At 39.1% G+C, this 26,557-nt stretch overlaps 2 protein-coding genes across 2 annotated transcripts; both read right to left on the bottom strand.

Annotated features, from left to right (window-relative positions):
- Positions 1-485: 485 nt before the first annotated feature.
- Positions 486-11,274, bottom strand: LOC119738343 (ras-like GTP-binding protein RHO). Its single transcript, XM_038213199.1, has 4 exons — positions 11,193-11,274; positions 10,292-10,481; positions 7,163-7,312; positions 486-1,248 (listed from the first exon to the last, which is right to left on the bottom strand). The coding sequence occupies exons 2-4, from the start codon at positions 10,454-10,456 to the stop codon at positions 976-978; spliced, it is 588 nt and encodes a 195-aa protein (XP_038069127.1). The 5' UTR covers positions 10,457-10,481; positions 11,193-11,274; the 3' UTR covers positions 486-975.
- Positions 11,275-13,967: 2,693 nt separating this feature from the next.
- Positions 13,968-23,889, bottom strand: LOC119736920 (ras-like GTP-binding protein RHO). Its single transcript, XM_038210946.1, has 4 exons — positions 23,739-23,889; positions 21,011-21,173; positions 19,904-20,053; positions 13,968-17,777 (listed from the first exon to the last, which is right to left on the bottom strand). Exons 2-4 carry the CDS (start codon positions 21,164-21,166, stop codon positions 17,505-17,507), a joined length of 579 nt encoding a protein of 192 aa, XP_038066874.1. The 5' UTR covers positions 21,167-21,173; positions 23,739-23,889; the 3' UTR covers positions 13,968-17,504.
- Between the last annotated feature and the right edge of the window lie 2,668 nt (positions 23,890-26,557).

Genomic DNA, 26,557 nt, shown 5'->3' with positions numbered 1-26,557 from the left:
ATTCACGAATCGGCCATATTAAATTAAAAGCGAGGTAAATTCTTCATTTTTGGAACTTGAGAGTAGAAATGAAAGCAATCAAATCAAAGTTCTTTACAAATTAATACCAGTCTGCTCTGATGAATAATTTCAAAGTTGTGATTAAACATATTCTTATGTTTTAAGCCACATAAAATAAAACAACTTAAAGTGAGGCTTGGAAAAGTCTTCAATCATAGAATAGTCTGGCACCTTCCCATTCAACAGTTTACAATGTATAAAATAGATTCAGGGAACACAACCGAAAATGGGTTCTTGGTGAATGGGCCTTTATTCACGAGTTGGCCATTTTTGTCGAGTTCCCTGAATGTATTTCATTAAAAGTTAACTGTTGAATGGGATGGCGCCAGACTATTTATGCAGGCATAATGCCGCCTTATTTTACAGGCTTAAAACAGTAGGGAATGTTTAATTACAAATTTTTATATTATTCACTGAAGCAGACTGGAATTTATTATAAATTAAGTTGCTTTCATTTTTCTTCGCAAGTTTCAAAAATTAAGATTTTGCCTAACTTTCTATTAAATATGGCTAGTAGAGGATAATTTCAAATGCAGCAAAAATCGAAGCTCATTACCTCCGAAACTGCACATTCGTGGCCAGGCCTATTGCTTTTTTTTTAACATTACTGTTGTTAGAATTCACAAGGCTTTCACACCTACGCACGTCATGCATATAGTTAACTGATAGTTACCTGTCCCCATTTTTGAAGCCCAAAGGACAATGAGGTCAGGGAACTAGACTAGCTAATGGACTCCATTGAGGAACAACAGGTGGCGCTGTTCCGATTCTCATGAACATACAGGAAGGACACGTAAGGAACCCACACTTGTACAAGCGCATGTAATTCCTGGAAGCACACATGATCAAATTTCACCGTGATGTTTCATACATACAGAGTCCATGGAAGGGAATACCTCAGGCGCGCGACGACTTTCAAAAGATCCTACACCTTCGTCGCCTTTGCTTCTTGGTCATGAGCGCGGCTCGTGTTGCTGTGTCGAAGACCTCCCGCACGCCGTCCATGGTCTTAGCGGAGCACTCCAGGTACGCGCAGGCGTTGATCTTGTCCTTCATCTGCCGGCCTTCCTCCGTCTTGACGGGCTCCTGCTTGTTGCGGGCCAGCTCGTGCCGCGTGGCCTCGTCGTTGCGCAGGTCCTTCTTGTTGCCCACTAGGATGACGGGAACGTTGGGGCAGAAATGCCGGACCTGGGAAGAAAAGGATCAAGGAAAAGAGAAATTAAGAAACAAATTTGAAGATGGTACATCTGTGTCTGCTAGAAAAAAAAATATTTGTGGATGTTTCTATGCTTAAGCATCAGTGGTATAACAAAGAATGGGCACTCCCACCCCTTGTCACGGGCTCCCCCTCTCCCCCCCCCCCCCCCCCGACACCCTTTGTGCCTTCCCCTCCACCTTCCCTCCCCCCCCCCCCCCCCCAAGCTCAGAATTTGTGGGAAGGCAAAATTAAAATTGTATTTATTTGAAACCCATTAAGTGCACTCCTTCAGAAATTCATGCCTACCTACAACTTGGCACTTGTTATACTATTGTGAAGAACAAAGAAGAAACATTTTCAAACCAAAAAAAACCCTTACTTTCTGCACTCTAGTTGATTTTTCAAAAACGTTGTTTTCATTATTTACTACAATGGTGCAAAAAGAAGGAAACCCACTTTTGACAGGAATTTTAACCTACTTACTTAACGTATTTGAACTGTTTTGTTTTATAACATAGGGAAGTATATAGCTCTTCAGCCATAGGGGGTGAACAAATTGTTACAAAAATTGCAAGAATAGTGTTATTATTCTTATGAATACAAGTCTCCAAAATCACTGTTGTTCACGCGTAAGTCTAGTGCAGGCCCGTCACCAAGGGGGGAGGGGGCCTGTTGGGCCGGATGAAATAAAGCCGTCCGTGGACAAACAGGTTTAATTGGCACATGAAATTTTTAAACTGCCATATCTCAGAGACAAAATGTGCATTTGCAATCATCACTTATGTTGTCACTTATGTTAAATTGCTGTCAAAAGTGGGTTTTCTTCTTTTTGCACCACCCTGTAATGCTTGCAAGAATATATATTATTGATAATATTAAGTCTTAAAGCTGGACTCTCCTATTTCAAAATTTTTGAAACAGTTAAATGTACATATGTACTTGGAGAAACATTCAAATTAAGCTGAATTTACTTCCTTGTTTTGCTTTAAAAAAAAAATTGTAACAAACCCAAATTGTACTTTGGACAAAAGGCGTGACCAATGAATCAAGTATTACAGACGTCACAACAAACCAATATGGTACCACTTTCTATTAGTCATAATTTTAACAGCCGCCCCCAAAATATTTTTGTTTTGATTCTGTTTGTTTACCCCGCATTCCAACAGGTGATACTTTGACAAATGGACGTCTGTAACAATTTCCCCGCATCAATAAATGCACGTGCTAAGTACTCATAAGCCATTCGGCAAGAAAAGTATCAAAACAGGAAGAACTATTATGCAGTAAATACAGTCTATAAGTTGCCTTTTTTAGTTCCAACTTTTGTCAACATGCCAAAACTCCCACAACTTTGCCATTGTTCAGTGTCCATGACTGTGAAAGGGAGGAACAATAAGCACGCATTCCTGAGCATTCCGCACATGTTTCTTGTCTTTTGTTCGGCAACATTCCTGTGATTTTTCCAGCTCACTTCTCCATACCAATGGGCGGTTCTGCCTTTTAATCGCAGTATGCAGTTGTATTCAAACTTTGGTCTGTGTTTAACATGTAAAAATGGACTTCGAATCTTGTTGTTTTTCCATTTCAAGCTTATGGGTTGATAACTTATGATAGTCGCATGGGATGCATTTTTGACAAATTGGACAAAAAATAATGGGTTTATATTTGAATAACAAGTTTTTAATTCTGCTTTGAGATATCACGATTGTTAATTTTATGCTTCAGCTTCAGAAATATGAGGCATTTTTTTGAAATTATTTTCTAATTCAGGCTGTCCATTTTCGATTATTTGAAACTGCGTTGACCGAATATTCAAATATTTGAAACTCGCAAGTTTACGCATGCCAGCTGCAACTAGGCTCGTCGGTATAATGCTATGGGCCCCTGGAGTGTTTTGCAGTTTCTTATAACTGTCCAGGGTTTTAATTACCCGTTTAAAGGATGAGAAAAATGAAGTGCAATCGACGAACAAGTTACTTCTGACATAATAAACGCCGCAACTCTATGTTTAAAATAACATCCTAGATGTGTACGTGCGTGTTTTTATTCCTTCTTTTGAATATTCAAACTGGTAAAAAGCTATTCAAATATTCCGTTGATGGCCAAATATTCGGTATATCCTGAATTTGAATAAAAACCTGGGGTTTTTTCCTTCAAAGAATTAATTTCTTTTCAACAAAAAAATGAGAGAGTTGCTGAGTCAGTACAACTGTCAATTAGGCATGCTGACATGATCTTGCTTAGCACTACTAAAGTAACAAATTGGTTTCACTTTAAAAAAAACCTTTGTTTACTTTTGTTCACTAATGAAAATGTAATTCTTCTTTTATGTGAACCATACAACTCATTCTTGACACTATACATGTATGTGCATATTACAAATCATCTGCTTTTCAAACACCCACACAATGCAATACCCTTTTCAAAAAAGGCACAATGATATGTTACGGTAAATCAGTCCATGGCATTTTGTGGTTTCGCCCACTACAGGACCGACCGCAAAACATAAATATTATTTGTACAACTGCCAACACCTCCATGAATAGAAATAAATCACCTACATTGTGGGCTGCCCCTCCCACCAATTTTGGGCTCTTTTTCAGCCACATGTTATTTTCTAATGAGAACTACATTGGACATGTGTTCCGCCCTTCAAAGTTTTGCCTGGAAAAGGTTATATAATACACATGTACATGTACAACCTTTAAATTAACGGCAAAACTTTGAAAGGCATATATAGGGAAAGGAGTTCCATGTACCGGAAGTACCTTTTTACCAGGGGTTTGCATGTACAGGCAGTATGGGAATCGGGTAATGGATTGAAAAAAACACGGGTCCGCATGATAATTGTATCACATCGGTGTGTCAATATACAGAGCAAGGTACAAGTGTGTAGGCCTACACTGAGCTCAATAAACACATGTAGCTTCATGGTACAAACTGCGTTTTTGCAAGCGTCAATATAAACATGAGTCCGTTGTGTTTTTCCATGTACATGTAGCCTATAGGTTTTCATTTTGAAAATTCTCCATAAAATGACATTCAAAACCTTGAATGTCAACCATTCAAAAACTTCTTTTTCATTGTCTGAGAAGTTACTAAGTAATACGTAAAGTCGGCAACAGGTACAGGATTCCATAATCTGGAACCGGTTCCCAGTGGTCGGGTACCGAGTACCCGGCTCCGATACACAGCCCTCGTTTTTACAACACTCCCCATAATCCCCTAGTTGTCAGGTGCAGTTTGCTACAATCAGCCTACCCCAGACTATAGGGCTTAACCAGTTACGCCTAATCGCACACGGCCTACCCCACCCAGACCCCCCAGCAAAGCAATGCCCCGCCCTTCCCAAGAGAACACCTATAGCTATATGGAGGGAGGGGAGGGGGACCAAGGCTTAACGTTTTACACATCAGGCAATAAATTTTGAGATTTCTTGGGAAGCAAGGGCCTGTTGAAAAGAGAATTATGTTTCTCAGGATTAGAGAGTTTTCTGTTTTCATAACTGATTTAACATCAGATTGCTCTATGAAAGTTTGTTTTAAAAAAAAAAAAAGACAATTTGGCACATTTTTCCTTTATGTTCAGATTCTCTTTCTTTGAATCTCCTAAATTTTTTTAGTGTTACAGAGTTGTGCTTTTGACATTTAATGAAATAGTTCGCCCACGTTTCGTAACGAAATAATTGCTCAAATTACCAATTTCTAATCATTTTCAGCCATTGTTTTCACTTTAGAATAAAAGGGTTTTTTTTTCAGAGGATTGTAGTTGCCCAGTTAGAAACTTAGTTTTGTGTCATATGCAAAGACATGCAAATTGAACACTTGTTTGAGGAAAAATATTCAATTTGTTTATTAAATCGCTGAGCACTAGAAGAGAAAGTTTTCAATTTGTTGGGTTATCATTGGTTGTTCTCAGTTTTCAAACCAATTTTAGCCTGCTTAATTGGGAGGACCAATTAAAAGAAACTTTAAATGGAGCAGATATCCCATTACATAGAAAAACGAGTCACTACGTCAATAGATGTACACCTGAAAGAACAAAAGCGCCGTCGTCCAATGGTTTAAGTGGCCTGATTATTAGGTGCCATTGTACGTGGGTTCTCCACCCAGAAGTACAAATGGGTACCTGTGAAGGTAGAGACTAGATTGCACTGATATCAAGCTGCTGCCGCAAAGAATGGTCTCATGGCCTGATGAACGGGGGTAATAATTGTGAAGCGCTTTGAGACCTTTACTATAATCATAAGCACAACATCGTATTATAAAAAGGTAAATAACAACTAGCAGAATATTCTTTGCCAATGTGGCATGCAGCATTTTGGAGCACGAGAAACAAAATAGTCATTGAATGTGGCCTTTTAAAAGAAAGGGGTCACGCTGTCTCTATGCGACGTCTTAATCCACTCTAGTATTGTCTTGGGGGCCATGAAATACAACACCAGGACCCCACCCACTACAAGCTCAGACCGTCGAGGACCGTGACTCACGTTATTGGGACTTTTGTTTCATTTAGAGCCCTTTTTCCCCCCTTTTTTTTCTTTTGACATCTTTTAGCATCAGACACCAATTTCCGCAATTATCCTCTTGAGTAATGACTGTGATCTCAATCAATGATGTGACAGCTACCGGTCTGACCAGAAAAAAAACCTTCTTTTTTTACAAACTTTCAGATGTCCTATACCTTCACAAAGTTTGTCTTAATATTTTAATGGCTGGCTGAAAGTTGGAAATTGTAGGTATGATGAGGTGTGTTGCATGTACTCATTTCTTTATTTTTTACAAGGTATTTTTACAATCAATTCAAAAAGGTTTTTGCAGGAATTTCAAACCGATGACTGAAAATTAACTATTTCTTTTTATTTACCCTCTTCTTATTTACACTGACTTCTGTTTTTGAATATTGCATCCTTCTAAATTTAGTTGGGCTGAAAAAAATTATCTGTCATATGTTTTTCAATGTCCTGATTTGATTATAGTCTTGAGATATTAAAATTCAACCGACCTTTTTTACTTTTTGTTTGTTTGGTTTCTTTTGTTTTGTTTTGTTTTGCTGAGCAACTAATTACAAACCTTACTTTTCTCTCATCATTCTATCAAAGACAAGCAAAGTGAAACCCTTGCAGCATGGGTGTAACTCGGGTGTGTCTGATTTTTAGTGGGTTTTTTGGGGGCTTGTTTTTAGCGTGCGTCAAGAGAATATGGGCCATTGACCCTGACTAGGGTGTCGCACCCAGGGTCATATTTGATTCAATCAAGCCATCACGGCTTAAGCCCCTCAAACATCCGTTACGCCCTGTCCAGGATTACCGACTGGAGCATTACACTTCCCTTGTGTATTATTTTCTTTTCTTTTGAAAATAATTTATGGTCTACATGTACGTATATGACCTACCATCCACAAAGCAGTTTAGATTTATCCTACTCAGCACCATATCCTAGGTCTTGGTTATCTTAGTTATTTAAGTTCCCAGTGCGACTGCAGATTTTGCACATGTTCCTTATTTTGAGTTCAAATGCAGCTCTTTCTTAAAAGTTGCCCTTCTCATGCACTTCAACAAATTCAAGTTCTTTTCTCCTAACAACTTATTTTGACAAAAAAGTACTTTTGCTTTGTTGGGCATCATCAACCCTCTGTCGAAAAGCGGGCTTTTATTTTGAGTTACTTAACATGGTACCTCAGACCAAACATCTGCATTAATTATTGTCCGCTACAAATAATTTGCAATTTGTAAAGCAATTCTTAATGTATAACTAAACATGACCATATTTTGCTTTTTTTTTTACAAGTCTCATATTGCTAGAAAAATAGCCAAGCTTAAAAAACTATTGAAATTAAAAAATACCCAGTAACTTTAATTTTCATTCACAAGTTTTTGTTATTATTTGTTTTTATCAATCTTACCTCTGGTGTCCATTTCTCTGAGATGTTTTCTAAACTGTCGGGGTTATCGATGGAGAAACACATTAGAATGACATCTGTGTCGGGATATGACAGGGGTCGGAGTCGATCGTAGTCTTCCTGGCCTGCGGTATCCCATAATGCTAGCTCAACCTGCCAAAACACAAGAGCACAGAAACTCGTGAATTATTTTATGTCAAATAAGTATCATATTATTTGTCCTAGATGCAACTTTGCAGTACTCGAAACTTGTCTTTATGACCCATAAAACTCTTATCCAAATGCAATCAAAAGACGTAGGCCTACGTAAGAGACAATTTATGTAAATTATGTAAACATAGGCCAACACTTTGTTTGTATTTTTTTTAATAAAAGTCTGTATGTCTTTGTACTTTAACCCCTACATTTCAAGCAGCAAATATATTCCACTGTTGAGAATGACAAAATGTCTGGCATTTCTTTATCTGGGGACAAAATGTATTAAATCTGGTAATTTAGTGTCATTTTAATATTGGTGGGTCCATTCAATTCGTGATGCAAATATCAGACAAAAGAATCCCGAAGAAAGAAACTTTCCTAACGTGTATATCTTTGTACTTTAACCACTACATTTCCAGCAGCAAGTAAATTCCACTGTTGAGAATGAGAAAAATGTCTGGCATTTCTTTATTTAGGGACAAAATGTATTAAAACTGGTAATTTAGTGCCATTTTAATATTGGTGGGTCCATTCACATCGTGATGCAAATATCAGACAAAAGAATCCCGAAGAAAGAAACTTTCCTAACGGTGTTCTGGCGGCATTGAACAGCTGTATAGACAAACTAAAGTTTAATCCCCATTCCATTGCAAATGATGTATACATTTATAATATTTGAGTTATAATGACTTGTAAGTCAAGCATTTTCCAGCACTGAAAGTTATGGATAAATTCCTTGACTACATCTTAGTCAACAGCGATTTATATAGCAATATTCTCAGGTTTCTCATGACAAAACCAAATTCAGTCCTAGTACAAATCCTCTACAATCCTTGCCGTACAGGTATTTTGGCCATTTTGCCCTTTTCAACTTTCCCTTCCAAGGTTTTTCTGTGGGATTGCTATCAACTAATTCATTCAGAACAGCGCAAGGGTGACTATGTATGGGGTCAGGGCATGCAGGGAGTCACCCTTAGTGACCAGTGATGTGTTGGCTTTTAGTGTGGATCAACACAAATGCCTCCTGATGAGCACAACAAAACCCCCAACACAATACAAGGGATGAGCACCAATGACTCATAGTACTGAAAGGGTTCCCTCCCATCATTAGACTCCACTGGACCGTAGATTCCCATTGGAAATGTGTGACTGGATCTAACAAAATGAGTCTTAAAAGTTCCTTCCCTGTGCTGTTCAACAAATTAATTTTGTTTTCAGACAAATTTTCAATTTATATTTCAAAATTAATGAAGAAAACTACGTTTATCTTTTCTAGACTGTACCACTCTGAAACAAGGCTATTATATTTGGTTTGCTTAAAGGGAATATACATCATTTGCTTTTGCTGTAATTTTCAGAAATGGATGGAATTGGGGGGTTGGAAATATATAGCAAATATAGTTACACTGACTTTTTTGAGGTTTTGGGTTCGAAGATGCTATAAAAACCAAGAAAACAATCATTTTCCTGTAGTCTGGTTCCCTGAATCCATTTAAGAAGAAACAGAGCAGTTTACATATATTTGGAAATTGTAAGGTCAGGGAACCAGTCTAGCTGGCTTGTACCCGTTCATACATGTAGGTGTGTAATCGATTGCAAACAAGTGCTACATGTATGGTCAACTGGGGCCAGTATTTGAAAAAAAGCCAATTTTTTCCAACGCTGATCGGCCGGTCAGCGTTGGAAATTGATACAAAAATACCACTTTTCTTGAAATGACAGTATAACAGGTGCCATGATTTTACAGGATGCTTTACACTGTCATTCACTAACAGTCCAGCAAGGTATTTCAAAATGGTTTGGTAGTTTTATTTTTGGATGTTTGCAAATGTTGTATTTTCCCTTTAATTGTGCACACAATACTGGTCAACCCTGAGATTAGACTGGTTTCGGTCACTACAATATAGATATACAGTGGCCAGAACCAGTCTATCCGCGAGAACAGATAATTTAACATTTGTATAGTAATTATGTGGTTTTATTAAAGACAATTTTTTCACTTTACTTTTTTTTGTTGGAAACTTCTGTTGAAATTAAACACTTCCTTTTTTTTCATCAATCTGTGATGACTTTGTGTCACTGTCTCAATAATCTCGTCATCTGCTTCAGTCTTAAGCTGAAGAGACAACCTCCTAGCTTGAGGTGGGTGTGGTCATCATGTAATTAATTAGAATGAACTAATTGACCATTACTCTACAGGAAATGTTTCATTAATGACCAAACACTGAGATTATTGAGTGGCTTGGGCAATTAAAGAACTTCACACCTGTTTGAGTGCTGTTGCTAACTGTACAGGTTTACTTAAGATTGAGAAATAGAGTGTCAAAAACATCCTTTAAACAATTCTAGCAAAGTGAACTCACTCTTTAGCCAAAACAATTTCTATATTTAAAAGGTAAAAATGAGATCTCGAGTATGTCTCCAATCAAGTTTGAGGTTACAATTTTAACTTTTAAAGTAGCATCTTTCCAGAATATTTTGTACAAGACTTGACTGGCATATTTTTTTTTGGCCAACTGTTTTATAGAATGGACCATTCCAAAGTCTGGTAGTATGAATTCTTCCAGGGTTGGAATCTTCCAATATTTTTAATTTTTTAGGGGGGGGGGGGGAGTTGGGGGAGATGGGGGCATTGTTTTTGCTTTTGTTTTGTTTCCATGCTGCCTTCCAATGTTGAAGGCGAGTCCATCACAAGTCCATCACAAGTTCATCACAAAAAGACATCTAGTCTCAACTCAAGTCACAAGCTGTTCTAATAAACTGCGACAAAAACATTCCTCACTTGTTCATCCCTGTTTCTTATAACTGGGCAAGTGAAAAGACTTGTGACAAGACTAGTGATGGACTTGATCCCAACCACATTGTCCTCTGTTGCTTTCTAAGTTCACCAAGCGAATCCTAAAATAACGGGTCAAGACTTCAGAGTTAACTTACACATTTGCCGTCCACCTCTATGTCCGCCACGTAGTTCTCGAAAACGGTGGGCACGTAGACTTCCGGAAAGTGGTCCTTACTGAAGACGATGAGAAGACACGTCTTTCCGCAGGCCCCGTCCCCTACAATCACCAACTTCTTTCTGATGGTCGCCATTTTGTTCATAGAGTACCCCTCTTTAATCTGCTTGCTGGATATTAAATTGAAACAAAAAACTTCTATTTTTAGTTTTTAAATAATAGTTTCTACAACAAATAAACGTTTTACTTAAAAAGTTGTTTATCTTTATTTATGAATGAAATTTAGGGAGTACAATATAATTAAAGACAAAACACATTTTTTTATCAGTTTAAAAAAAATGTATATTTCTCAAAGAAAAATACACAAATAAATCGCAAAATAAATTTCATCAAGAAATAATTGACGCCCAAATATCAAACTTCAATTTAATATATTATCTGGAAATTTTTACATTTCAATTAATTGTTATATTAATACATGTAATATTATTTAAAAAGGTAGCTAGGCTTAAAAATGGAACTTGGAAGCCAACAACTTGAACAAGAAAATTAAACACGACAATCATATTAATTTCATATTTTTTTTATTAAATAGAGAGAATATAGAGACCAAATTAAAACTGGCGCTAGTACCAGAACCATTGTTAAAAACCCAGCGCCAGCGGCGTACCACTTCATAGTACATTTGTACTGCACTCCCCTAAGTTATATACAGTACTCTATCCGAACTTTTCCACCTGTTTTCGGAGATAATTGATTGACGATTTTAAATCAAAACCAGCACACTTTGACAGAATTAACAAGTCAACTTCATCAGGAGTACTCTTTATCATAGTTCTTGTTAATTTAGAGTTATTCATCTACAAGTATCCAAACCTTACCTTTTTAGTCTTGAAATTTCGGTCGTAGCTTGCTCACGAATCGTGCTGCACGGGGGTGTTTCTGTCGACAGGTGTTTTATGACTAGATAGACTGACCATTTTCGGCACTGCGTGCACGCTTTTATACCACTCGGCCCACTGTGCTAAAAATAGATCGGAACTTTCGACTTGTTAGGGGGTGATACGTCACCGCTTTGTAAAGAATAGATGGACGTTGTACTGATGCTTTGTACTGCTGGTTGCATCACGATGCAAATTTTATGAGTGGTTTATATTTTTGGAATTGTATCTTCAATGTCATATAAATAATGTTGGTCCTAAAAATATCTTCATTGTTCTGATATGGGTAGGAATGAAAGATCAGATAAGCAATGGTTTTCACTGCATCAAATTCGGATTTCTGTATACTGGAAATATATTGGAAAATCTTAGGTATTTTCAGGGTGCAATACTGAGTAAAGTTTTAGTGTATTTTAGGGGAAATTGCAAGAACTTAAGAACGAATTTATATAATATTTTGCTTTTGAAAATTTGTTCTTTTACTTTTTTTTATTTTTTGGGGAGGGGAATATTGGGAACGGGGTTATGAAAACCCATTAAAATTGGACAAACTAGATCATTATTTTCAAGAGGATAAGAATGGAATTTTTGAAACTCGATTTTCGTCATTTTAAACAAAGATTTAGAAGTTGCCATCAATCTGTTGATCAAGGACGAAATAATTAAGAGGCCTTCAAAAATGCACGAGTCATCGTATTCTGCTCAATTTGAATGCCGGCCCGTGAAAATGGAATATGCGTAGGATCGGGGTGGACGCGTTTTATTGTCAGGGATTGCGTAGGTAGGTGTCATCCATTCACTGCCCGTCGCGTCATTTATAAATTCTACCGTTTGATTTGTTACGATTTTGCTGATATTCATATAGTACCCAAACCCAGATACTAGGCAATTGCGCACTATTTCAAGGAACAGCTATATTTAACAGAAAGTTGCTTGGCAAAAATTACATACAAAGCACAAATCCGTTTAATTATTCCTAATTCAGGAATATTCTGCAGTAATGAATGTTTATTAGTGCAATGGTAAGAATAATTTCATGAGGTGACAGCTGGAATGTTCTATTCCACGAGGCGGAGGCGAAGCCGAGTGAAATGGAACGCTCCAGCTATAGTCACCTTAAAAAAATTATTGTTATTGCGCGAATGTGAAACATTCATTATTTGTTTTACACACCACCTGAATAAATCCTCATCAGAGCCACCATAGTGTGACTGTATGGATGGTAAACACACAAAAATGTACTTTATTTTTGCCGTGCGGCCGGGCCCGGCGGTGGGTTGGGATGAATAATCATCGTACATATCAATGACCCACCAATCAGATGACGGGGATTTATTCAGGCACTGTGGGTTAGTGTTTGTATTGCTATCTCCCTATCTTTCAACGGATTCTCCCCCCACCCCCGACCCTTGACTTTCGCATTTGTATATTTTATTTTAAAGAAAACAACTTTTCTGAACCCTATGAAAAGGGGAGTGTTATTTGGGGATCCACCTCTGTGTGTTGCATGCTTCAAAATGTATACATGTACACTTTAAAGGGAATATACATCATTTGCTTTTGCTGTAATTTTCAGAAATGGATGGAATTGGGGGGTTGGAAATATATAGCAAATATAGTTACACTGACTTTTTTGAGGTTTTGGGTTCGAAAATGCTATAAAAACCAAGAAAAACAATCATTTTCCTGTAGTCTGGTTCCCTGACTCCATATAAGAAGAAACAGACCATTGGGGAATTGTAAGGTCAGGGAACCAGTCTATAGCTGGCTTGTACCCGTTCATAGGTGTGTAATCGATTGCAAACAAGTGCGATGGTCAATTGGGGCCAGTATTTGAAAAAAAGCCAGTTTTTTGCAACGCTGGTCGGCCGACCAGCGTTGGAAATTGATACAAAAATACCACTTTTCTTGAAAATGACAGTATACCAGGTGCCATGATTTTACAGGATGCTTTACACTGTCATTCACTAACAGTCCAGCAAGGTATTTCAAAATGATTTGGTAGTTTTATTTTTGATGTTTGCAAATGTTGTAATTTCCCTTTAAAACTAAACGTGGGCGTAATTGTTTCTTCTCATCATTTCAATTAATAACTTTTTTTATCAAACACAAAACCATGGGCGGATCCAGGATCTTCTGCAGGGGGGGATTCATCAGCAAATCAATGCTGAAATGTATACAGGTTTTTTTCTCCGGACACTTTCCCCCCATAAAATCAATAGGTGGGGGGAGGGGGGGTTTCAATGGGAGTGCTGTTCAAATCGGACGATCATGAACAATACTTTTTACAGAATAGAATAAGGTAACAAATACCCCTCCCCCTCCCCCGGTATCCCCAGCTGGCTCAGTCCGAATGTTGTGCACAGGTGAACTTTCTTACCGGTACAATTGACAATTTGTTTAGGGTGTCAGAGCAGGGGGTCGACATTATTTTCAATATAATCTTGTCAATGAAAAACAAAAATTAGTCAGAAATGGGGGGTTCAACCCCCAAACACCCCCCTCCCCCTAGTCTATGTAATAGACCCATGGCGAATGTTAGACAGGAGTCTGGGCTCCGTGGATAACGGGTGATACTCAGACTACCCTCCCCCGGATCTGCGCCAGAAAACATCTATTATTTGGAGCGATACTCGATAACAATTCGGGGTCAGCACTTTTTAAAACAATGCTGCATACAGGACACAGAATAAGGACACAGAGGAAAAACACAAGTTTGCTTGTTCAGTTTTTAAGTGTGCTCTTATCTTACGTGGAGAAACGACAGGACAAAATGGTATAACCACCATAACCGCATGCATTATCTTATATATGTTCTTGGACGTTGTTTTGGAACAAGACAGAAAATCGTCATAGCAGCAAGATGGAGAACGTAGCTCAACTTGTTGATTTTATTTTAATTAAGGTGACATAACCACAAGTTTACATGCGTGTCTTGGTTTTTATATTTGAATCTGACCCAAAAAAATTTCAGAGCACACTCTGTTAAAGCTCAGTACTCCATCTTGCAGCTTCGGTGCTTTAACTATCTTTAAATGTAATTGATATAACCACTTTTTTTTTTCTCTCGTGAACAAAATGAAAATCTGAACACACTTCATTTGCTTCCATTTAAGAACAGCTTGTACTTTTACACTAACACACAAAACACTTTCAATCTCTTTCTCTGTTTTTTTTTTTTTTGGCTTTTATATAATTCCGATATTAAGTGCGATTTTTAAGTATAGACAATACACAAAGCCTTTAATGAAAAAAGAAAAGCGGAATTACATTATTTCAAATTATAACTGACGAGACTATCTAAAAGGGTTAACTCGGAAAACAAGTTTTACACAATATTTGTTTGGTGACAATGAGTGCATATTGTAATTTGTTTTTTTTTAATCTATAGGAATATACAAGTTGATTGTTAACGTTCTTACAAATCAAGCAAGTTTTTTTTCAACGTACATACAGAAAAAGTATGGTTGCATAATTTTGTTGAAATGGGACTAGATTTTATTTTTTATAATTCATAAATTCTTCTGTATCCTTTTGCACACGAAAGAAATAAACCCTAGACAAACTTTAAACGGGAAGTATTAATAAAGTAGCTTGTACGCCTATGGTTTAAGACCTCAAACTTTACACGGAAATATTTTTAAAAAAAATTCATAAATCAAAGCTGACATAACATTTTTAGACGAGAGACTCCAAAGATATGTAGAAAACCTCAGAACTTTTAAGTTGGTCAAGTTTCTTTTTTTTTTAGTTAGCATAGTGGTAAGCCATTATATTGACCGTAAATATACAATGAAAAAAATTGTTCCATTACACTACGTGTACACGTGCTAACTAAGAGCACAGTATAACACACAAAGAACATGCAGTACCTCGCATTGCATAACAGCATACTTAGAGTCTTACTAAAACCAAGTATGCAGCATGCTTTCGTACATGTACGGGTGGAGTGTTCCCTGGCTGCTGTGAATTTGTTAAGTTTGAACAACTTCAAAAGCAGGGGCAAAACCAAAGGGTCGCTCAACCATGGTACGATATTCCCGCCATCACAAACAGTTGAAACTTGTGCTTATGCATGACTGAGTATTATAACACAAGCATCGTGATTTCATGGAAAACAAATACAATGGTGAGACACACTGTCGCAATGCTGAATGACAACCGACTCCGCGCACAAGTACTCCCTCAACGGTTGAAAACAAACTGTTGGGAAGGACCACTTGGGAGAGACTCTCAAACGCATTGCCTGTCGCGCCTGAGACTCGCGCAATATCTAGCACGTATGTTTATGGTGTAAATCAAGGATTGTCTTTTGTTCCTCTTCCCTTTTCCTTTGTACTAACTTCTTCGCAACAGCTCTCATTGGTTTTGTACACGTTTTCTAATCGAGGTCGTCCACGATTTGGTTCCTGTCCTCGATTCACCGATGATGTTGCACGTGTGTGTCCTCGATTTACACCATAAACAAACGCAGTCGTGCGTACTTCGCGCTATACCATGCGCGCACGCGGTGGTCTCTCCCATCAGCGCTCTTATAATGGTGACAAAATGCCATAGACTATTATGAACGGAGTCAAAAGCCAAATTTGGAAAATCGCATATTGCATTCGGAGCACAACCAGGTTCATTTCATCTTCTGCATTTTGCGTCCACTTCAACACCCTCAAAACCATGATGCCTTTTAATATTAGTCTATGTACACAATCTAAATCTACTTAGTTTTTTTTTACTGATGTTAAAATGCAACGTCCTAAGGAATGGCAGACACGTAACAATGACAGGTACCGTTTCACGCCCAACCCTAGCAAATGGTAGCCTCTGTCAATAATAACCTTACAAAATGCATTCAACAGTGAATTTTAGACTTGGAAAAACCTTGCCTTGAGACCAATGTATGTATACTGTACTTAATGAAACTCCAGGGTTTTTTTGTACGTATATCTGGGCCCAATTTCATAGCGCTGCTTAACAGCCGACTTTGTGCTTACCGAGGGACTGTTAAGCAGTAAGCACAGCAAAAGCACGCTTAACCCCAGCAGAAAACTTTGATTAAATCAGTGACGTAACAATAGAAATCTCTATGCGCGCGCAACCGTTAGCACAAAATAGTGCTTAAGCAGCAGCATGATTTTCTGCTATAGTAAGCACAACTTTTCTGCTTACTGTTAAGCAGCGCTATGAAATTGGGCTTACATGTAGGTGTGAAATGTGGAAGTGAATATTCAAAGTGAGTTTTAAGCACGGTAAATACAAATTGTGTCTCTACTCTTTAGTATCAGCTGGTTCTACTACATTGCTCCTTACTTTTCTTACCACTTGTAACATTACACCAGGAGTTACGTGAAATTGTATTGATAGTAATATCCAGGCTTAAATATTCACACGGTACAAAAAATTTATGTAATTTTGTGGACAAGGTTAAGCGTATCCATCTCACACGTTCACCAACTTAGGACAATTTTTTTGTGCACCAAATTATACAAAATGATTTCACTGATTGTTACATTACATGTACTTTTCGTCTTATGAAATTTAAATAATCTTGTACTAGATTAAAAGTGGGTGTTATTTTCAGGGTCTTTGAAGCAGTGAAAATTATTTGAACAATAAAAGCCTGATCAGCCAGACGGAATTTGCAAACATCACGTTGAACAGACATCTTGCATTTCGCACCGAGGATAGTACTGAAAAGTGGCCGTAGGAGAGAACACGGGCCTTTTTGTTAGCTTTCACTGTGTTTGCATCCATAGTACAGTGCCGGATACAAAGTGCGAGCGGGAAGTCATCAGCAAGACATTACCATGAGCCCTACGGACTGCAACTGATCAGAAACACAGCTTTCGTCGTTTGCTTTGTCTTAGCACCCTGGCATAACCAATCACACAAGAAACTGTGCTTGTTATGTAGTCATACCGTGACTACATAATATAAGGTAAAAAAGAAGAATAAGAATTGCCCCCCCCCCCCTCCCTCCCCTCTCATAAAAAAAACTGCACTCAGCTGGTATGTATCTCTTATTTGAGCAATGAACTTAAAAAAACTTGCTGTCGGGAACTGATGTGAGGCCTCTTCTAAGAGACACGGCTCAGTTTTACTTCAACAGCCATCAGCTGAGTGCAGCTTTTTCTTCATACTTGGTATTAAACAAAGTAAATATTTATTTTAGTTTAGAAAACGAAAACCCTCTTCCCTGGGCAGGAAAGTGTTTCTGTGTTGATATTAGGGAGATCTGCTTTTTTTCTTCTTTGTTTTTTACAAGACGCTACACTTGCCCTTCTTCTTCTTCTTGGTTTGGAGGGCCGCCCTCGTGGCCGTTTCAAAGACTTCCCTCACGCCCTCGTTGGACTTGGCCGAGCACTCCAGGTAGCCAAAGGCGCCGATCTTCTCCGACATGGCGCGGCCCTCGTCGAATTTGACCGGCTCCTGTTTCATCTTCTGCAGCTCTCGTCTCGTGGCCTCGTCGTTTCGCAGATCTTTCTTGTTGCCGACTAGGATGACGGGTACGTTGGGACAGAAGTGTTTGACCTACGTCCAAAATTGGGGAAAATAATCAAATTACGTAAATTATCAAATCCATGCAGTTTTCACTTCAAAACCATATCCGTGTGGCAGTCTATTGCATTCTTAGGTTAGTGACCGTTACACAGGCATGCAACTGGGAATTTCGAGAAAAGAATGAGGAAATTCCAAACCACACAAGACTTTGTACAGTGTTTTTCAATTGGTAATGGCATTCATGAGAACTAAAAAAACAAGGAAATCAGCAGATCCGAGGAAACATTGCATGCCTAATTACATGTATTGCAACATGTGTGTAGCATTATTTCAGCTGCAACAGATGTTCTTTGCAAAGCGTGACGCAGTTCAGCTCTTGAAGAGGCATACTGTATTTCCTTTAGAAAAGAAAACAAGGCCTAGAAACCACTCTTGGGTCTAACCTGCCATGAGGAGACCAATGCTAAATTCATGGCTTACTCTCATTCATACATGTATGTAATTCAAACCCTGATAGTAAACTTATAAGTGTTTTGATAACAGTGGCCCACCCAACCAATGGTTCATAATACATACGACAAGGACTAGTGCTGTCAATAAACAAGGAAGTATACAGACAAGGAAGTCACTGAATGTCGACAGGCTAATATTACATTCCTACAAGTTTGCAATAATATGAAGGACTTCATGTTTAATTTTGTAAACGCTTAGCTAATATTTTAAGAACTGTTTAGGCTTAAAAAATGTTAGGCATTTCACAGAGGTTGACGTGTTCCTGTTATGTCCGCAACAAGGCGTATCGCCACGTCCACTGACTTTGTGTGTACATCCGGGTTATTTTAAGCGAGATACCTTTTGACATTGAAAACTCGCGTTACACTTACATGACGTCACACAGAATTTTAGGCGATAAGACCCTGTTGAAAGGACACGACGAATATAGCAAAATAATGCTGTTGTCACAGCTCATTTCAGTAGCTTGTGAATAGAATTGTGACTTGGCGTGGGATTAGACGACTTATGAGGACCTGTGATGGCACTCCACAACACTGCAACTAACTGCCCCAAGCCTGACAAACTCAACCTAACAGCCAGTTATGTTGAGTTTTTATGTTCAGTTCCAGACATGCAACTGTAAAGCCACACACTCGCCTCCTCATGAGAGCGCAAAATATTTCCTGGAAGGAACACAAGACAAATTTGGAAATATACGGCAGCATCCCACCTATCTCAACTACAGTGGCACAGCGCAAGAGCTCGCCTTGCCGGCCACTGCTATAGCGCCAAAGAGCAAGATGTCTCCGACCTCATCTGCTGGAGATTGCCTTGCCCCAACAGAGGGCGGAGACCCCTCAACTGCATTGACACTATATGCAATGACGTGAGCCAGCACGTTGATGATATCACCACGGCCACGGGTGGCAAGAGAGTCTTGGAAGGGTTTGGTTGCATCCATCTCGGCTGCGGCCGCCCAATGATGATGATGATGAAAGCCACAAAAGAATTGGAAATTCCAAGACTTCAGAAGACTCTATACAGTGTTTTCCAATTTTTGACCCTAACTCCCTAGGCTGTTTTGCTAGGATGTGGCCTCAATCCTGCAAAATCCTCCAAATGGCCTCATGGAAAACTAGCAGATAGCCTCAATCCTACAAATTCCTCCATTATTTCTTAAATGTGGTCCCTGGAGGGATGACCTCAGCCTGAATCCTGTAAAATCATGCGGTAGAGACTGTCCATCTGTTGAGGCTTGGCCAGTGACATCCTGGAGCATTACCGAGGGTTTTAAGCATAGTCTAGGCCTGTATTTGTTATGGTTGAGCAAATACAACACAAGGTCCGGCCCAAGACCTTGACAAAGTGCATCCTACGAAATCAGTAACACACTTTTGCCATGTAACCTCAATCCTCCAAATTCCTCCATTTTGGCAAAGAGGATTTTGAAGGATTCAGGGTGGTTAAAGTTAAGGTTAAGCCTGACTGGCCTATTTGTTGCATAAATGTGTATTCACAATACGGTACCAATTTGTGCACATGCAAAGTTTCACATGATTTTAGTTTACCATGTGCCAAAGGTCATAGGTCGTAAAGACAAAAATGCACAAGTCAGCCTCTGACTATAACCAAATGATATGTTTGGACTAGAAATTACCCACCTCTGGCGTCCACTTTTCGGGGATGTTTTCTAAACTGTCGGGGTTATCGATGGAGAAACACATTAGAATGACATCTGTGTCGGGATATGACAGGGGTCGGAGTCGATCGTAGTCTTCCTGGCCTGCGGTATCCCATAATGCTAGCTCAACCTGCAAGGATAAAAAGGCAAAAGAAACATTGAGGATTAAGAATGGCATTTTCTTGGCAAAATAACCGCAAATATTAGATACACCAGGCACAATAGACTGTGACCGGAGATGTCACCTAGACATTGTCAGGGTTTGTGACCTAAATTTGTGACAAATTTAGGCTGGATGCAAGAACAAGTGTTTAAGCATTCTTGATCTCGCCCATTTGACCTCAGGAATGGCTTATGTAGATTTATTTCTTTTAACCCTAACTCTCTAGGCCTTTTTGCTAGGATGTAGCCTTAATCCTGAAAAATCCTCCAATTGGCTTCATGGAAAACTAGCATATAGCCTAAATCCTGCGAATTCCTCCATTATTTCTTGAATATGGACCGTGGAGGGGTGACCACTGCCTGAATCCTGCAAACTCCTGCGGTAGTGACTGTCAATATGTTGCGGCTTGACCAGTGACATCCTGGAGCAGTACGGAGGATTTCAAGTATAATCCAAGCCTATATTTATGCATGGCTGAGCAAAAACAACACAAGGTCCGGCCCAAGACCTTGACAAAGTGCATCCTAACATGACAACTTTTCTAGGTTTTTTTAATTCAGCAATTTGGATAGATACGTTCTTCAAAATAAGGACCACTTTTTTTTTTTTAAAGTTTTCACTGACAAAAACTTGGGCAAAGAATGCTGTAACCTGGCGCTACTTCAGTGGTTGTGTACAAAGTCTATGGAGAATCAAGAAAATTTGATAAGTATTTCCTAGCAAAATTGGAAATGTTTCTCAGTCCCAGATTCATGTCTTATCATCATTTTTGCAATGACTGACCTTGATTGAGATGATATTTGAAGAAAAAAGCAGCATCAGGTTGCAACATTCTTTCCAAACTTGGTGCAAAATACTGTACCCTTGACGTTACATTTTGTCTATCTGTCCCACTTTCATATTGTAAACAGTTGCACAACTTACACACTTGTTGTCAACCTCAATGTCTGCGACGTAGTTCTCAAATACTGTTGGTACATAGACTTCTGGGAACTGGTCTTTGCTAAACACAATTAGAAGACACGTCTTTCCACAGGCACCATCACCTACGATGACCAGCTTCTTTCGTATAGCTGCCATCTTCTTTCTGGGCATGGAAACAAGAAAAGAGATTGCTGTTAATTTGTGTGTTTGTATAAATATGGAAAAACCACGGCATACATTTGTCTCTATTTTTAGCTTCCAGAAAATGTGAAGGCCCTGAAGAATCTTTGGTGCTGAGGACCAATGTAAGGCTGTGTTTGTTTCATGAACATCGAATCATTAACCCTAACCCACCTCACTCCTCCAAAATCCTCCTGGCGGTTTTGGAGGATTCTAGAGGATTGAGGATGAATGGTGATTGAATCAAATGAGGATTCTGGAGGATTGAGGATGAATGGTGATTGAAGCACATGAGGATTTTGGAGGATTGAGGATGAATGGTGAATGAAGCACAAGAGGATTTTGGAGGATTGAGGATGAATGCATTTTGAGGCAGGACTGTCTGATGATTTTGAAGGATTTGGTGTTGGTTATCCTTCATTTAAACACGAGTGCAAAGTTTTGGGATGAGGAGGATTTTGGAGGATTGAGGATGAATGCATTTTGAGGCAGGACTGTCTGACAATTTTGAAAAATTTAGGCGGAGTTGAAAAATTTTGGAGGATTTTGGAGGATTGAGGATGGTTGTAAGCAACAAGGGCCTAGGGGGTTAGGGTTAAACCCCCAGGTTTTCTCAAGGCACCCTGCTACATTTGTAAATGCAACGGAATGCAACACAGCTGAAATGAAAGCCTTTCTAAACCAGCCTTGACATTATACAGTTAGGCCCTACCAAGACTTGGACCTTGAGTGGAAGAAAACATGAAAAAAACAAAATCGGTCGAACTTTACTCACTCTTTAGCCAAATTCTCAAAAATTTTCAGAGGGCAAGTTTGAGGTCTCAACTCAATTTTTAAACAAAACTTTTCTTTTAACCCTTTTGGCTAGGATGTAGCCTCAATCCTGCAAAATCCTCCAATTGGCCTCATGGGAAAATACCATATAGCCTCAATCCTGCAAATTCCTCCGTTATTTCTTGAATATGGTCCATGGAGGGGTGACCACTGCCTGAATCCTGCAAAATCCTCCGGCTATGACTGTCAACAGGCTGAGGCAGAGACAGTGACATCCTGGAGCAGTGCGGAGGATTTCAAGTATAATCAAGGACTAAATTTATGCACGGCTGAGCATAAACAACACAAGGTCCGGCCCAAGACATTGACACAGTGTGTACACCGAAATTAGCAACGCACTTTTGCCATGTAACCTCAATCCTGCAAATTCCTCCAATTTGCAAAAAGGATTTGGGAGGATTTGGGATGGTTAGGGTTAACATTTTGCACATGAGACTAGTGAGAGTGAAGCCAAGTGATTTCAATTTGAAGCCCAAGATGAGGATGTCCAACACTTTGAAAAGATTGACCCTTCAGTAGTCTGGTGGCATGACTATGGAAACGTGTGTAGAAATACAGACTGGGTACCAGATGTTTCTTTTGACACTGTTGATTGATGTAGGTCTAGCACTAAACGTGTGTTGGACTGGTTGTTTCATCTGCTAGTCAATTTTCTTAAATTGCATGTTTTTACTATCTGCAAAGTTTTTTTTACTCTCATATACAGTACCGACACGTTAAACAATTAAACTTCGGAAAGATTTCCATATACGGAGTTCACTCAACACTCTGTGTACAAACCCTATGAGAGTGGACTGAAAAGTTCTAAGTGTTTTCTAAGAAAATGCTTGTATTTTCTCACTGCTCAAATTGACTTTGATGACATGAAATTGCTATCTGGGGGCTTGTTAGTCAATACAGAGGAAAATTAGTGAACTTCGCATATGGTAATCTTGCCTAAACTTCGACTCGTATGACTATGAACAATCATGACAATGCGATGTAGTCATGCCCAGCATTCATTCAATGGTACGGGGGGGGGGGGGGGGGGGGGGGGCTCATAATCCAGGGGTCAGACAACTCGACTGTCAGACTGTTGAGACAACTCGACTCGGGACAGCTCGACCATTGAGACCGTTGAGACAACTCTACTTTCATGACTTTGTCTACCGTTGTGAAATGATTGTGTAGTCTCAATGGTCGAGTTGTCCACCATCGACTTGTCTCAATGCTCGAGTTGTCTCAACGGTGTGACTGTCTCAGTCGAGTTGTCTCAACCAACGGTCGAGTTCTGACACAATGACATTCCATGATCCGGCATGTCCGGCATGTCCGGCCTGCCTGTTTTGAAATGTTTGGGTTTTTTTCAGATCAGGTCTACCTGCAATGAAATACCTGCAATGAAATGAATGAACAATTGAACTAAAGAATGCATCAAAGTTAAAAACTGGCATTTTTTTTTATAATTGTACTACATTCCTTCCAAATATACGCACATGACAATCAATCAACTAAACAGCTAAACCTAACCGCAAACAACGAACAACATGCATGCATAAACTACACACACGCAAAGTGTACAAACAGCTGAAAAGTGAACAAAAATTGAAGAAATTGATCGCCAGTTTCCCACTTTCCTTGACCAAAAATATCCCATATACACACAACCAAATAAATAATGAATATTCGACGTTTGCAACGATGTTATTCAATTTAAAATTGAGCGACAACTTACCGTAAAAATTGAACAAAATCTACCAGGAAACGCCGTTATAACCACACTGAATCACACTTCTTCATGTACAGCCGAAATTTGCCGTTCGGTTCTAAAAAAAAAATAAAATGGCCACACCTCAATAGCTCCTATAGGGGGTACGGCAATTGCTCAATTACTCACTACCCTGAATGACATCACAAGTGCTTGTGCAATGCATGGTGGGGAAAAATGTTTATTCATTATTTTGTGAAACGGATTTGATTGGCTCATGTGCCGTCAAATTGACGTCACTCTCGAAAAGGTAAATAACCCTTGAACACACCAAAAATCTCGATTTTCTTTTTAAGAAAAATGAAATACCCGACCAAGACGCAAATTGAAATGTGGGAATAAAGTTATGACGAGCAGCGGTATTCGAAATCGCAATAGTTAAAAGGTTGTTGGCTGGCTCAAATTGTCTCCAAATAAAAAGAAAGAAGGGAACGCCCTGCATTTTTGTGAATATCATGTATCAAAGTCCGCTGAGCCTGGCAGGCGCCGCGTGAGGCGCGAATTTGGAATCCAATATTTCTGGGATTCAGATTTTTTTTGGATACTGCCAATAAACCACGATAAACTAAATGTCAAAACAGGCAGCAAAAAAAGTGATATCAAAAAAATGAAAAATATCGTCACCTATAGCTCTGCTCGGACAAAAGACTAGCGCGTTGGCGATCGGATGACTCACCGTATAAAGTTTTGTTCCGCCGGGCGGTTCTCCGCTAGCGCTCTGGTTGAGCGAAGGGGAGACGACTGTGTGAAACCGAAACTTTACTCTCCAAATATATAGTTGCGAGGGCCATCTATAAATAGATCTCGCAAACGCCCCGCACGACGGAGATCAGGGCTATATTATAGCTCCTCTTTTTATTTCTGTAAATATGCATGTACATGTATACGTTTCGATATATACATGACGTGATCATTATTTGTATTGTCGTTTCAATCTGTATGGGGTTTTGTTATATTTTCGCGTAAAATATTCATTTGGCATTTGGGCATCTGTAATCCTCTGAAAAAAATGGAGTTTCTGTTAATATTGGCCGGCGCAGGTCGCTTACTTTTTTTTTATTTTTTTATTTTTTTTTGCCTCAAAAAGTTCACAAATAGGAAGACGGATATAGTGCCACTCAATAAGTCTGAATATATTTTTTGTACGTGTGAAAATATTTTTGGGTACAGCGGCCGCCACATAGCCGCCATAATAAGTGGCGGCTGCTGTGCAAAAAAAATAAATGGCTGTACAAAAAAAAATATTTTCACACGTACAAAAAAAATATATGAGTGGCACTATCCGTCTTCCGTACAATATGCACCCGGTTGTTGTTGTATTACAAAACACTGCATTCGAATTGACCAATCAAACCATTAGTCCTGAGTTGGGAATGAAATGACGTCATGATTTAGTAGAGTCGACTCCGATTGGCTGGCGCTCGGTTTGCATAATTATGATCTGCATGTTTAGACATATCAGGCGTTAGGCAAAAAAAAAATAAGTCGGTCTCTGGTCAGCGCGCGCGTCGATTCTAATCATGCGCGTCAATCTTTTTTTCCCCAAAATGTTCCGCTGTAGCTCCAACAGCGCCCTCTATTGCCGCACCTCCTCAATTTTTTTTTTTATCAAAGAGCACCAAGGAATGGGAAATTGCACCAAGGCAAATGATCGAGAGCACCAAGGCAAATTATGGAGGACACCAATGTACATGAGGACACCAAAAAAGCAAAATAGTACCCCACCTTGTCTGTACAATCCAAGCTTGAAGGGGAAAAAAAGCAACAAAAAAAAAAAAAGCCGCGTCCCCGCGTCAATGGACCGATCCAGTAAGCACCGCCCCATAGTGTTCTGACCAATCACAGCCGTGGTTTATGTCCGACGTGCGTGCACTAAAGTCCGACATGCGTGCACGCGCGTATGATGCGCGCGGAAGGAACATGCAGCGTGGCATTGGAGAGGAGCACGTGTTAATTTGCCCACGTGCGCACTGGGCGGAGCTTACTGGATCGGTCCATTCCGGAACTTCGGTCCGACCAGAGACCGAATTTTTTTTTGGGGGGGGGGGGGCCTTACACCGGAGACTTCCAGTTGGCTCCGTGGATAACGGGTGACACTCATTCAGACTACTAGGGCGGCGGCGGTGCTCTTGTGATTTTCACCCAATATTGTGGTGGCAGTGATTGCACAGCGCGATTCAAAAAAGCGGAACCCAACCCCCCCCCCCCCCCAAAAAAAAATAAATACATATATATTTAATATTAAAAAAATATGTAGCACCAAATATAATAACGACTGGAAAGCCAATAAGCTACTTTTCAATGAAAAAAAAAAACATACTGAAATTGTTCAATCCGCTCAAAGAATATCCCCATTTACACGCAATGACCCTAAAACTTCTTTCGTTCAAAAAAGCTGTTTATTGTGACTGTCACACTTAGAACAACATAGAAAATGACACAGAATACTAGTCTTATGTCAACAACTGTCGACAACAGTGCTAGTACACAACTTCTTTATTAACAACCCTGGTTAAGCAAACAATATGATTTACAAAATCCACTTAAAAAAAAAAGACGGGCCTTCAAACGGATTTTGTTGAATATTTTTAACTTTTAATCTGAGGTATATTTCGCTGGTGAAGTTTGAAGACAATTTATTGTGACGACAATTCTTGAAATCGCATTTTTGGACGGAAAAAATAGGTTCATTGTGTTTAATAGTAATAATCTTTGCACGGATTGAGCAATTTCAGTATTTCTTTTCATCTAAAAGTAGCTTATGAAAATGGCTTTCCAGTCATTAT

This window comes from Patiria miniata, unplaced genomic scaffold (assembly GCF_015706575.1).
Source record: "Patiria miniata isolate m_02_andy unplaced genomic scaffold, ASM1570657v1 HiC_scaffold_3, whole genome shotgun sequence".
In the NCBI taxonomy this organism is placed as follows: domain Eukaryota; kingdom Metazoa; phylum Echinodermata; class Asteroidea; order Valvatida; family Asterinidae; genus Patiria; species Patiria miniata.
Note: the sequence above shows the minus strand (reverse complement) of the source record. Positions and strands in the feature narration are given on the sequence as shown.

What these genes read in the sequence shown, in the direction of transcription:
- LOC119738343 (XM_038213199.1), bottom strand. Translation starts at nt 10,456, where the DNA reads ATGAACAAAATGGCGACCATCAGAAAGAAGTTGGTGATTGTAGGGGAC. An exon ending in TAGAGGTGGACGGCAAATGT is followed by an intron (nt 7,313 to 10,291) that starts GTAAGTTAACTC and finishes GTGTTTTGGCAG; the next exon opens with GTTGAGCTAGCATTATGGGA. An exon ending in CAGAGAAATGGACACCAGAG is followed by an intron (nt 1,249 to 7,162) that starts GTAAGATTGATA and finishes TTTTCTTCCCAG; the next exon opens with GTCCGGCATTTCTGCCCCAA.
- LOC119736920 (XM_038210946.1), bottom strand. Translation starts at nt 21,166, where the DNA reads ATGGCAGCTATACGAAAGAAGCTGGTCATCGTAGGTGATGGTGCCTGT. An exon ending in TTGAGGTTGACAACAAGTGT is followed by an intron (nt 20,054 to 21,010) that starts GTAAGTTGTGCA and finishes TTATCCTTGCAG; the next exon opens with GTTGAGCTAGCATTATGGGA. An exon ending in CCGAAAAGTGGACGCCAGAG is followed by an intron (nt 17,778 to 19,903) that starts GTGGGTAATTTC and finishes TTTTGGACGTAG; the next exon opens with GTCAAACACTTCTGTCCCAA.